Genomic DNA, 12,173 nt, shown 5'->3' with positions numbered 1-12,173 from the left:
TTGTTCCACCACAGGAAAGCTTTGTTCATTTCTCATAACAATCTTTACTCTCTGCTCTGCTCTCCTCTGATGTAACTTTATAACATTTATGGGGAGAATAGAAGGCAAAGCTCTCTGTCTACCGAGCAATCTTCGTTCCTACTCTCACCTACGGTCATCAAGTGTGGGTCATGACCAAAAGAATAAGGTCACGAATACAAGTGGCCGATATGAGTTTCCTTCGACGGGTGGCTGGCATCTCCCTTAGAGATAGGGTGAGAAGTTCAGTCACACGAGAGAGACTCGGAGTAGAACCGCTGCTCCTTCGCCTGGAAAGGAGCCAGCTTAGGTCCTCGAGGCAAGTCCCACTGGGAGGAGACCCCGGGGCAGACCAAGGCGCAGTTGGAGGAAACACATCGACTCACTGGCCTTGGAACGCCTCGGGATCCCCCAGGAGGAAGTCACTAATGGCTCTGGAGGCGAGGGAAGTCTGGCAGAGCTGTTGCCCCTGTGACCAGACTACGGATAAGCAGTTGAAGATGAAGAAGAAGAAGAGTTCTTTCTCATCATACAATTTGTTTGTGGTCTTTCTTGGAACCAGCAAATGACCTGTGCTCATTTGACCAGTGTCTCCTCTCCTCTCCTCTCCTCTCCTCTCCTCTCCTCTCCTCTCCTCTCCTCTCCAGGAGGTCTGGTGCCAGTAGCAGTTGTTCCTCTTCATATTACAGTACATCAGCAGCCAAGGCTCAGCTACTGTCTCAGATGAAAGACTTCACCGACCGAGACGACAGAGACGAGGATGACGAACTGTCTTACAAGGTAACAAACACACACACACACACACACACACTCACACACACACACACACACACACACACACACACAGACACAGAGACCCACAGAGAGACACACACACACACACACACACACACACAGAGAGATCTCCATGATCTTTCCAGTACAACGTTTGTTTCATACCTGGTTCCAGAAACAGCTGATGGAGAGTCTCCGTAAGAAGCTGGGCGTCCTCAGAGAGGCCCAGAGAGGCCTGCAGGATGACATCAGAGCCAACACGCAGCTGGGAGACGAGGTACTGTACCCATTCATTCATCCATTAATTCATTCACTCATTCGTTCACTCAGTCACTCAGTCAGCCATTCATTCATAGGTCAAAGTCGTACGATTTGTCACACACGTTACCGCAGTGAAATTTGTTCTCCGCATTTGACCATATCTCTTGGAGCGGTGAGCTGCAGCCGTGGCGCGCTCGGGAATCATTTGATTAGTAGATTTGAAATCCAACCCTTTGATGCTGAGTGCCAAGCAGGGAGGCATTGGGTCCCATTTTTACAGTCTTTGGTATGACGGACCGGCCGGGGATCGAACCCCCGACCTCCCAGTTTCAGGGCGGACACTCGTGGTTAGAGTGTCAGTCAGTCAGTCACCTCTGTATCATTATGTAGAATAACAGCTGTGTTTTTAGCTTTTTAGGGACTGTGTGCTACAGGATCCAGTTTAAGATTTTAATGTTTGCTTTTTAGTCTGTAAATGGGTTGGCACCAGTTAAGGATGTGACGGTTTGAAAATTACAAAACCGGGTCGATATTCAATAAAAAATCGACCGAAACGGTTATACCGACTTTGGCCACTGGAGGGCCAAAGTCACTTGAGTCATTAGTTTTTTTCCATAGCGTGTAAAGACCATAATTTGGACAAAGTGACAGATTTAACACATTTGTCTTTATTTCTCAATGCTCACACAAATGGAAACAATAAAACAAGTGTTTTATTGCCTACTTTTTGGGTTTTTTTTTGGTAAGCTAAGCATTGTATTTGTATTAAACAATTAACCCATCGTGATTTGCACGCATCTGCACCAGGCCAGCTATATAGGGTCCATGATGAGCCTGAGTCCAAAACATATCGCTGTCGTGTCCAGTCCAAATGTGAGCAACTGTACCTACTGTTTAAAGCCACTGGCACTGGCCGCTTGACTTTTCGCTGACGAGAAACCCCTCTCAGTCCCTGTCGCAGGGTAAACAAAACGTCATATAGCACATGGCTAATTGTACGCCAGGGAGGAGGAGGCGGCGGCGCGGCTGTAACTTTCTCCAGGCCAATAATGGATTTAATCATTCCAAATAAGTCTCTCCATTCATTGCTACGGTGACCGCGAGACATGCTCGTCTTGCTGTCACTCGCTTTTAGTTTTGACTAACGCAAGCGCAAAGCAAAGCTACTGCTGCGCTGTGCAGAAGAGACATTGAAGACAAATTGAAGTGAATGCGCTCAGATTTGCGACATTGAGGGGGCAGAAAAACTGTTCATGCAGCCTGGAGTTCAGAGGAGTGGGACTACCTGGAGTTTGAGAGTTGAGATTGTAGAGCTTGTAGATCTGTCTGTTTTTGCAGCGCCGGTGTCAGGGTAACACAATAAGAAATTACAGGCAGAGATGAAGTGAAGTTGAACAGCCAAGCAGCAGCAAGCTACGCTAAGCTAAGCTAACATCACCACCACCATTGCTGGTGTTGTGTTAGCTTAGCAGCTAAGCCTTAGCTTCTTGCAATGCTATAGCATTCTCACTGCGGTCTCACGGTGCGGGCACTGTGTGCTGCTGCTTGGGGACGAGAGGGGGTTTCTACAGGCGGCTGCTATGACCAAATTGATTGTGTGCAACATGACAACTGTTTTAAAGTATTGTACAGTGACAACTATTGAAACTTTATTGTAAACAAACACTGCGTGCCGTGCGTGGTCCATCCAGCTCCACCCCCCCCTGCCCCCATTCACTTGAAACCTGAGACCTGGTGTGTGTGCTGGGCTGACTGGGCTCTGCTGCAGGCTACAGCAGGCAGCCAGCAGTGAGCCTGAGCACCGCGGCGAGTGTTGCGACCGCTTCCGTGGGTAAACATAAAAATACGGTTCGGTCGGTTTAAATAAATTAATCCGGTTTACTTATGAAACCGGATCGTTCCGGTTGAACCGGAAACCGTCACATCCTTAGCACCAGTCTATATTTCGGAACTTATAACTCCCAAAGTATCGACAAGGGCCCTGAGGTCGACTGACCAGTCACTTCTCAAGATCCCTAAATCCAAGCTGAAATCCCGGGGGGATAGGTCATTTTCTGTTGTAGCACCCACACTGGAATGAACTTCCACCTCATGTCAGAGCTTCTCAATCCTTGTCTGTGTTTAAATCACGTCTGAAAACTCACTTGTACTCCTTGGCATTTGAACATACTGATTAAGAGTTGCTGCTTCCACTGCATTGTGTACTTATGTTGCCCTGTTTATGTACTGTTGTTGTTGTTGTTTAGTATTTATTTGTGTACAGCACTTTGTTTCAACCTTGTTGTATAAAAATGTGCTTTATAAATAAAGTGGATTGGATTGGACTTTGAGACTTTATTTTGTTTTTCAAATAAAAGTAACATTTCAATTCATGTCTCTCCCTCCAGGTGGAGACCATGGTGGTGGGCGTCTGTAAGCCCAACGAGGTGGATAAGTTCCGTATGTTCATCGGGGACCTGGACAAGGTGGTCAGTCTCATCCTGTCTCTGTCAGGACGTCTGCTGAGGGTGGAGAGTTCTCTGGACCTCCTGGACCCAGACAACGCCCAGCAGGAGAGGGTGAGGACGGAGGAGGAGAGCTGGTTTTACTTACACTTTGGTTGCACGCCAGTGTTTATTCCTACACAATGCGTCGCAGCGCGACGCATTGTGAGCTTGTATTTTGATGCCATTACGACGGCATCAAAATACATTTCAGTCGACTAAATCAACTGTAGATTTAGTCGACTAAAATCTTCTGATATTTAGCAGACTAAAACTAGACTAACACTAAAACATTCCAGGTGACTAAAATGTGACTCAAACTAAATTAAAGCTATTCAAGAGACTATGACCAAAACTAAAATAGAAATTTGCTGTCAAAAACAACACTGTTGCACGCTGAAAACAGCCACTCTACAAGCTCAAGCTCACAAACGCGTCGTAGCGTGACACGCTCTGGGCTTGTAGAGCTGATATTTTAGAGTGCAGCACCCGACCGTAAAATGCAACCAAACCAAATACTATAAAAAGATTGTTCATGTTCTCTCAGAGATACTTATACATCCATATAGGAGACTTTTGGAAGTAGTTTGACTCTCTCTCTCTCTTGGTCTCTGCCCTGTAGCTCCCCCTGCTGGAGAAGAAGCGTCAGCTCATGAGACAGCTGGCCGAGGCCCAGGACCTGAAGGACCATGTGGACCGCCGAGAGCAGGCCGTGGGCCGCGTTCTGGCCCAGCGGCTGACCCCAGAACAGCACCGGGACTACAGGTAACTGACCACTGTCTGACCCCCGAGCAGCACCGGGACTACAGGTAACTAACTGACCCCAGAACAGCACCGGGACTACAGGTAACTGACCACTGTCTGACCCCCGAGCAGCATAGAGACTACAGGTAACTAACTGACCACTGTCTGACCCCACTGGTTGACCTCACTGTCTAACAGAAAGACTACAGGTAAATGCTACTGTAGATCTGGCCCACAGTCTGTCACAACTTTCATATGAGGCACAGTTTATACAGTTTGTTGCATTTGAAGAGTTGTCAATTTGCGATAAGACTGTTAACTCCACTCCTCCGTCTGTTAATAACTCCACTCCTCCGTCTCTTCTCTCTCTCTCTCTCTCTCTCTCTCTCTTGCAGCCACTTTGTGAAGATGAAGGCTGCTCTCCTGGTGGAACAGAAGCAGCTGGAGGACAAGATCCGCCTGGGAGAGGAGCAGCTTCGAGGGCTGAGGGAGAGCCTGGGTCTGGGGCTGGGGATGGGCATGGGCATGTCTATGGGCTACGGACACTATTAGTCTGGGTCTGGGGATGTCTATGAGCTATGGGCACTATTAGATCCTTGGTCTGGGCATGTCTATGAGCTATGGACACTACTAGTCTGGGGCTGGGGAGGTCCATGAGCTACGGACACTGTTAGAGAAGGACATGGGGGAGGAAGGAAGTGGTCACCTCTGGAAGACAAGACGTCCCACAATGTCACCTCCCTAACCAACGTCAACTCTAGCGTGCCTACAGAGCGTCACAGTCCCGCCCCCTCGAGAGATCCGGAAAATAAATCCCCCTTCATTTTCCTCATAGACTTTTCAGAAAGTATTTATTTAAAGACGTTTACGCCGCGAACAAAGCCAACTCTTGTCGTGACAAATCACAACAACAATTTTTCGGTGTGTTTGTTTTTTCAAAGTTTTTCTTCTTTGTAATTATTTGTTTGGTCCAAAATATTGTGTGTGTTATCATGATTTGTCACGACAAGAGTTTGGCTTCGTACGACGCTTAAAAGGTCTTTAAATAAATACATTTTGAAATGTCGTGTTGAAAAATGCATTGAGATTAATTTCCTGGGCCTGGTTTCGTCATGAAAGGGGGCGGGACTGCGACGCTCTTATTCTGGGGAGGGCGTATGTGACGATGACAGTAGCGGATCCACGTGTTCACAATGCGTTGTGTTGTGAGTTTGTAGATCGGCTATTTACGGTGGCAGCGGGATAAAATGGAGGGGACTGTGTACAGAGCCCTGGTGGACTCCAGTCAACGAATAGGGTTTAAGAAGCCCGTTAAAAGTCGTCCCAAAGAACAGTTCTTCTCTACCTTTTTGACAAAGAGGAGCCTGTAAGTTCCGACCTGCTCTCATCACTACCGTTCTGGAAGAGAATCATCATGGCGTCTTTTATAGTTCTGGATGAACTGGAGTGGTTTTTTTGTGTATTTATTTTTCTGACGGAGAGACGAAGTGGCCGGAGAACGGAAGGAAAAGCAGGAGAAGAAGCTTCAATGTTTTGTTGGAGACGTGATGATAATTCAGGCAGTTATTAACACATTTCACTTTGACAGTGAAATGCTTGAGAAAGCTGAGAGCACGTTTAGGCTCCGAACGATGTCAAATGTATCCTCTCAATAATATGAAAGATGAAGTTAAAGATGGAGTGCCGTGATTTTTTTGTACGTTTTGTATACGTCTATGGAGTTAACATTACTCTAGTCTAATAGACCCCCAGGTGTGGTTAGAATATTGAAATAATATGTCTTAATTGTGTATTTTTGGTTTCTTCCTGAGAGCTGATAAAGCCTTTGAGTCAAAAGGCCCCGATCGAAATCGACAGTGATATAGTGACAATATCATCCCCTCCCCGAACCCCTTCCCCTGTTATCATACAACAACAGCTGGGGGTGTGGCTTCAGTTCAGGTGGATCAGCACCCATCACATAAACAAACGTCATTTTAACACTTTCTGCACACTTTTTTTCTCCTAGTATAATCATAGTGCCTGGGTGAAGAAAATCACGGCATTCCATCTTTAAAGACAGACTAGTCATACCGTAAGTTGGTCCATATATTTTCAGGGTGGGTGCATGTATGTACAGTATGCTGCTCCGGTAGGAACGGAACCTTTAAAGGTGCTGGAAGTGATTCTGTATTCGTTTAAAATCAGTTGGAAAAGCATCGATGCTGTGCTCCTCACACTGTTTCACGTTGTGTGTGTTGTGAACGGCATACTCACTATAAACCCTTTATAATATCACACTAGTCTTACACCAATTATCTTAACTATGGTAACCTCACACTATCACTACTTTGCCAAAGATGATGTTGTCATTGTTGTTGTAGTTGTTGAGTCTGAAGTGTGTGTCGCCGAGACACCGCCGAGACGTATTTAGTCTTATTTAAGTCTCCTGGTTCAGGGAATCTTGGGAGATTTAGTTTTTTTGTTTTACACTTTGTTGTCGGTGCTTCACACTAATAAACTGAATACAAACGAGAAGAATGGTTGAGAACGAACCACACGATGGCATTTCAAAACCATGCTCTGTATTAACATTAGTTTTACAGGGAAATATTCTACAGAATTCTACAGAAAACGCAACAAGGGACACGCCACCGTATTGCAGGCCAATGACCAAAACCGTCTTTGTATTGGTGAGTAGCGAAAACGTTCTTTTTATTTTAGCAGAGGGGGGTCGAGAGGCTGGTCTGCATTCCATGCGAGGGCAATGCATTTAAAGTCCCATAGCTCTAATGCGACGGCAGAAACGGCATTAGGGCTATGGACCAGAGCTATTGGCGGCAGTAGGGATAAAAATATCTTTTGGATATGTGGATATATACGTATGCCGAATTGAAACCTTTTTCGGCCTATACATAGACATACATTTCTTCTGAATCATATTTTTGGAAACATAGTTATTTTTTTCCTCAGGGGTCAAATTCACGACCTGGTGGGTGGTTCCCTTGTTGCCAGTTTCTCTAGTCTAAAGCCTGCTATATACTTGGTTGTGTGCCATGTTGCACACCAAAGAAATAGCAGATCTACAAGCTCAGGTTTCAAATGTCATATTTTTCTGGTGCATGAAACGGCGTGAAATCACCCGTAAAACATTCCTGTGGTCTGTATTTCGATCGTCTCTCGTACATCTTAACCCGGGGAACGAAAGCTGAATTCTGTAACAGCATTATTTTCCATTTTGCTTCAACTACAGTATATCACCATATGATGCATTTGGGTGGTGTTGTCTATATCAGTGGTTCCCAAACTGGGGTATACTGGGACCCCCAGGGGTCCTTGAGGGAGTTCCAGGGGGTCCCCAGATAAATGATTGTCTGGAACCAAATGGACCCCTATGGGTCTGTAACTCAGAGTGATACAAATGGAACCAAATAGACCTGTTACAGTAGGTCCATTTGTACAGAGTTAAATTAACATTGATTTTACAATATAAATTGGGGTCCCAGAGATAGAAATGGTCCGTAGACTAATGCGTGTCAAACTGGGGGTCCTTGAAATTAAACAGGTTTTAGAATCCCGTAAAAAAATCTTCTCTTATGGGTGTCCCTGGCATACCTTCTTCACATCGGGGGTCCGCAGGGCTAATTAGTGTCGATTTGGGGGTCCTTGACATGAAAAGGTTTGGGAACCACTGACCTCTCTCTCTCTACAGTATACTGTATATAACTTCACTGTCCATAGCTGTAACATGTTTTACTGTATGGAGTTTGACACTCCAGATGATTATTATTATTATTGTTTTGTCACGTATCGTATCGTTTTGTATAGAAAGACAGCGTTGTTTATAATGTACACCTTTTGTATATAAGTGAGTGATATTGATTTGATTATCTAAAAAAAAACTGTTCATGGGATGAGCAGGAAAAAAAACTATTGTTCAATAGTATAGGGCTTAAAATGGCGTGACATTTTAAGACCTATATCTCCTTATATGGATATCCATGGATGTCAATGTGGATACATATGTCTATATTTCATAGTTTGTGTCTTTTTTTTAAGTTCGTCCATGACACTAAAAGCTCTGTGACTTAGTATAACCACACCAAGAAACTGATTTAGAGGCCGATATTTTAACTGATGAATATCGTTGCTGTTGGAAACCACCTAACTCAATTTTTGAGGTTTTTTGATTATTATTTTTTTGCATAAATCAGTGCTAATATTGAACCAATGGAAAGTAATAAAAAACGCTTTGGACAAAACCTCTTAACTCCGTTGGACCCTCAAACTGTCTGCTAAAGCAGCTAACAAAACCACCTCTCCCCCTCTCCTCTCTTGCAAGAAATTGACAATATATATAAAAGTCACAACACCAACGTTGATGAGGCAGTATTGCTTTGTTTTCAAAATATAAGCTTTTCTTAATTTCCTGAAAAAAATATATATTTTGGAGTCAGGTGGTTTCTTCTCGACAGCAGATATACAGAGTTTTTTTGTTCTTACAGTTTCAAATATGTAACGGCTCTTCCATCATATCAGCTTCCGCCGAATGATTTGGGACACATGAGGCTCGTGGGGAACGCTCGAGGCGGTCCGGCCGCTCGAGACGGCCCGGTGGGAAATGCTCGCGGCCCGGCCCGGCCCGGCCACTCGGCCAGCGCTTGTTATCTGAGTCGAATAACAACCGCTGGAATCGCAGCTCCGTCGATTTCGCGGTGACTTAATGGGATCTGGTTTCTACACTGAGTTGCCTTGAAGATTTTCTGACTTAGCTTATAGCTGCTTTTTGCCAAAGATGTATTTAGCTTTAAGTGGAATCCTTTAAAAAAACACAAGAACGGTTGAGTCTCTTTTTTTTGTGTGTGTTTAATAAAGGCTGGATTTTGGGTCCGTATGTGAAGGAATGCACAAGAATAGCAGTATGTTTGAATTGTTGTACAGTCTGTGTAAACTGTACAGAAAAAATACAAACAGGCCTGAAGAACAATGGCTAATGGAACACACACATGCGCACACACACACACACACACACGCACACACACACACACTCACACACACTAACTGGTTTGTCAATAGTTCATTCACCAAATCTCAAATTTTTGCAATTTGTAATTGTTTGGAGGAATGTTTTAAGTACCAAGTCTCTTCATTCCTGGATGCATTTTGCCTCCGATATTTGGACACAACATTGAGCTTTAAACCAAGACGTCCATGCATGTCACTACGTTGGTTTTAGTATTGTATATATTCTATATTATTCTTGTATTATATCAGCCATGTTTTACAGCAGCCTGTACATCCTATTGGCTGACACAACGCTGGCATTGGGTATAATTCTACCATTTATGTTTGTTTTATCATGTTATTTTGAGTTTATTTTCCAAAACCTCTCGTTCTTTTTGTAACGGCATTTACCTCCCCCCCCCCCCCACACTTAATTTTTTCCCCTTCTTGTAAATGCCCCCAAAAAAGAACTCCTGTGAGGTGACAAAGTACCATAAATAATAATAATAGTATTTTAAACTACCCTTCATGCCTTTGTGTCGTGATTTATGTCCATTTGAGTGAACCCGGGGGGGGGTGCTTTCATTTATGCTGTACCTCTTGTGATTCTGTGCTCCCATTCAGGGGGAGTAGCTGTTGTTTGACTGCGGTGTAACGGTTAAGTAAATATGGCCGACGACATAATGGCGTCTGACGGATGAGGAGAGAGTGAGCGTGTCCCGCTGAGACGATGCGGGAGGCATTGAGAACCCTCTAGACTCTACGCAGAGCTGGAGAGGTCGTTTACTCGTTTTAGATGAGAGATGTGGTCTGTGTGGGGTTTAAGAACCCTCTATGGCATAGAGTATGCGGAGCCGGAGAGGTGTTTTAGATGAGAGATGTGGTCTGTGTGGGGTTTAAGAACCCTCTATGGCATAGTCTATGCGGAGCTGGAGAGGTCGTTTAGAATGAGAGATGTGGGGTTGAAGAGTTGAACACCCTCATTTAGGAGAGGTTTGGCTGGGTTTAAGTGTGTATGGTCTTATACTAATAGTCTTTAGTTATAGTTATTCTATTTATAGTGACTCATAGGAATAGACTGTGACAACCGGGTATAGTCTGGTGACCACCGGAGAGACGGGTAGCATAACAGCCGGAATGTAGACGGCACCCGGGTGAGCAGTATGGGTTAGCGCCCCAGCCTGTGTCCTCCGTGAGGAGGAAGCCCAACAAACCTTGGTGAGGCCTTTAGGAGGGCCATTATAATCCACACACAGGAGGGGCCCGGACAGGAGTCAACCAACAGAGCCTATAGTCCTTCCACGTGCCAGAATTTGGTTCTCCCAGTCCCAGCAGAATAGTTCCGGAGCAACGGATTGTGTGGCCTTGCTCGAGGGTAGCTACTGGGACGTAAATCGGGATTTGATCAACCCCGGCTGGGTCGCCTGAGTGAGGGGTATGATGTTGGTAGGCCCGAAACCCCGTTGACCTCAGGATACATCACTGAGGATACGTCCCAGGTGCCCACCCCTGCAATAGATTCAAGATACAAGCTTTTTAAAATACTGTAAATACTGATGGATTCGGTTTATAGCTTTTGAAGTTTTGCAGTGCATTTGGGGTCACTCACGTTGCATATCTGAGCTGTTAACAGGACCATGAGTCAGTCATCATAATGATAACGTACACATGGTTTCATTTCCAGACCGCCATCAAATGATCCAATATTTCACCACATAAATGAAAAGCTCGGAGACAATAAAAGGCCCAAAAACTGAAAGCACGTTTGTTTTTTTATCAGTACTTTGTTCTTCCTTCCAATACATATGGCCGATACATTGGTGCATCCCCACAGGAATGTGGGGTGTCTGCAACATTAGTTTTGGAGATATGGCTTATAGAGTAATCAATGTCTTGCAGAAAACAGGCTTGAAAGGTTCACCGTCCAAATATGACGGGGGGGATAATCCAAAGTTTTAAAATGTTTTGCATAAACAAAACCTGTTTTCATCCGCTGTCTGCCTGCTACAGTATATGTATACACAATATGACATCAGTCCAACTTGGCACAAGATCTACGCAGCTACGCTCTTGCTGGGTATATCTGCTATTTCCTGAATATATTAAACATTTGAAAACTTTAAATTAGACATTCTGCATAGTGAGTGCTTTCCATTTAGACCTGAGGCCAATTCTAAAAAACACCTCCTATAACATAAGGTTTTCTGAAAACCTTCACGTTCTTATTCAAACAATTAAAAACTAAATGATGTTGCTATAATTATGAGGCATTTAAGGTAAACCAATGTATACAGTAGGTGACACCAGGTCTAAATGGGCCAATACCTCTGTACTTTTACTCAAGCACATTTTGAATTCCAGACTTTTACTTGTAACGGAAGAGTATAGTTTGATCTACATTGCAGTATCGATACTTTCACTTAAGTCAATCAATTGAGTACTTCTGTCTGTCTGCCTGCCTGCCTGCCTGTCCGTCTGCCTGCCTGTCTGCCTGTCTGTCTACCTGTCTACCTGTCTACCTGTCTGTCTGCCTCCCACACCCCCCGCCCAGCCTCCAAAAAGCTTTTAGCAGTTAAAAAAGGAGTCATTTATAAGCGGATATGGAAAGCGTTATAGATAGCTGACTGTGAAGAATGCTGAGACTTTTCTCTCTCTGTGTGGTGCGTGCGTGCGTGTGTGTGGAGGGGCGAGTGGGGTTATAATAAAGAAAACAGTTGTCATAAAGAAAAGTTAAGAATCTGAGTTTGAGACAAAGGAGTGCATTCCTCTGTATGACCCAGATATATAGCAGGGCACTGTGTGTGTGTGTGTGTGTGTGTGTGTGTGTGTGTGTGTGCCTTGCGTGTATATCCACGACTTCCCTGCAAGCCGTGGGGCGAGCCGTCTCTCTCTCTCTCAAAGGACTCCTTT

At 44.6% G+C, this 12,173-nt stretch overlaps 1 protein-coding gene across 1 annotated transcript in view; it reads left to right on the top strand.

Annotated features, from left to right (window-relative positions):
- shroom4 (shroom family member 4) overlaps positions 1–9,786 on the top strand; it is a 94,263-nt gene extending 84,477 nt beyond the window's left edge. Inside the window, exons 12-16 of the mRNA XM_080793144.1 lie at positions 666–798; positions 968–1,069; positions 3,441–3,611; positions 4,159–4,301; positions 4,676–9,786. Of these exons, the coding sequence (XP_080649270.1) occupies positions 666–798; positions 968–1,069; positions 3,441–3,611; positions 4,159–4,301; positions 4,676–4,832 (706 nt within the window). The 3' untranslated portion in view covers positions 4,833–9,786. The remainder of the gene's footprint in view (positions 1–665; positions 799–967; positions 1,070–3,440; positions 3,612–4,158; positions 4,302–4,675) is intronic.
- Positions 9,787–12,173: the final 2,387 nt, after the last annotated feature.

This window comes from Protomyctophum bolini, assembly GCF_963924005.1.
Source record: "Protomyctophum bolini genome assembly, chromosome: 20".
NCBI lineage: Eukaryota > Metazoa > Chordata > Actinopteri > Myctophiformes > Myctophidae > Protomyctophum > Protomyctophum bolini.
The sequence above is the reverse complement of the archived record's forward strand: the minus strand, read 5'-3'. Positions and strand labels throughout refer to the sequence as shown.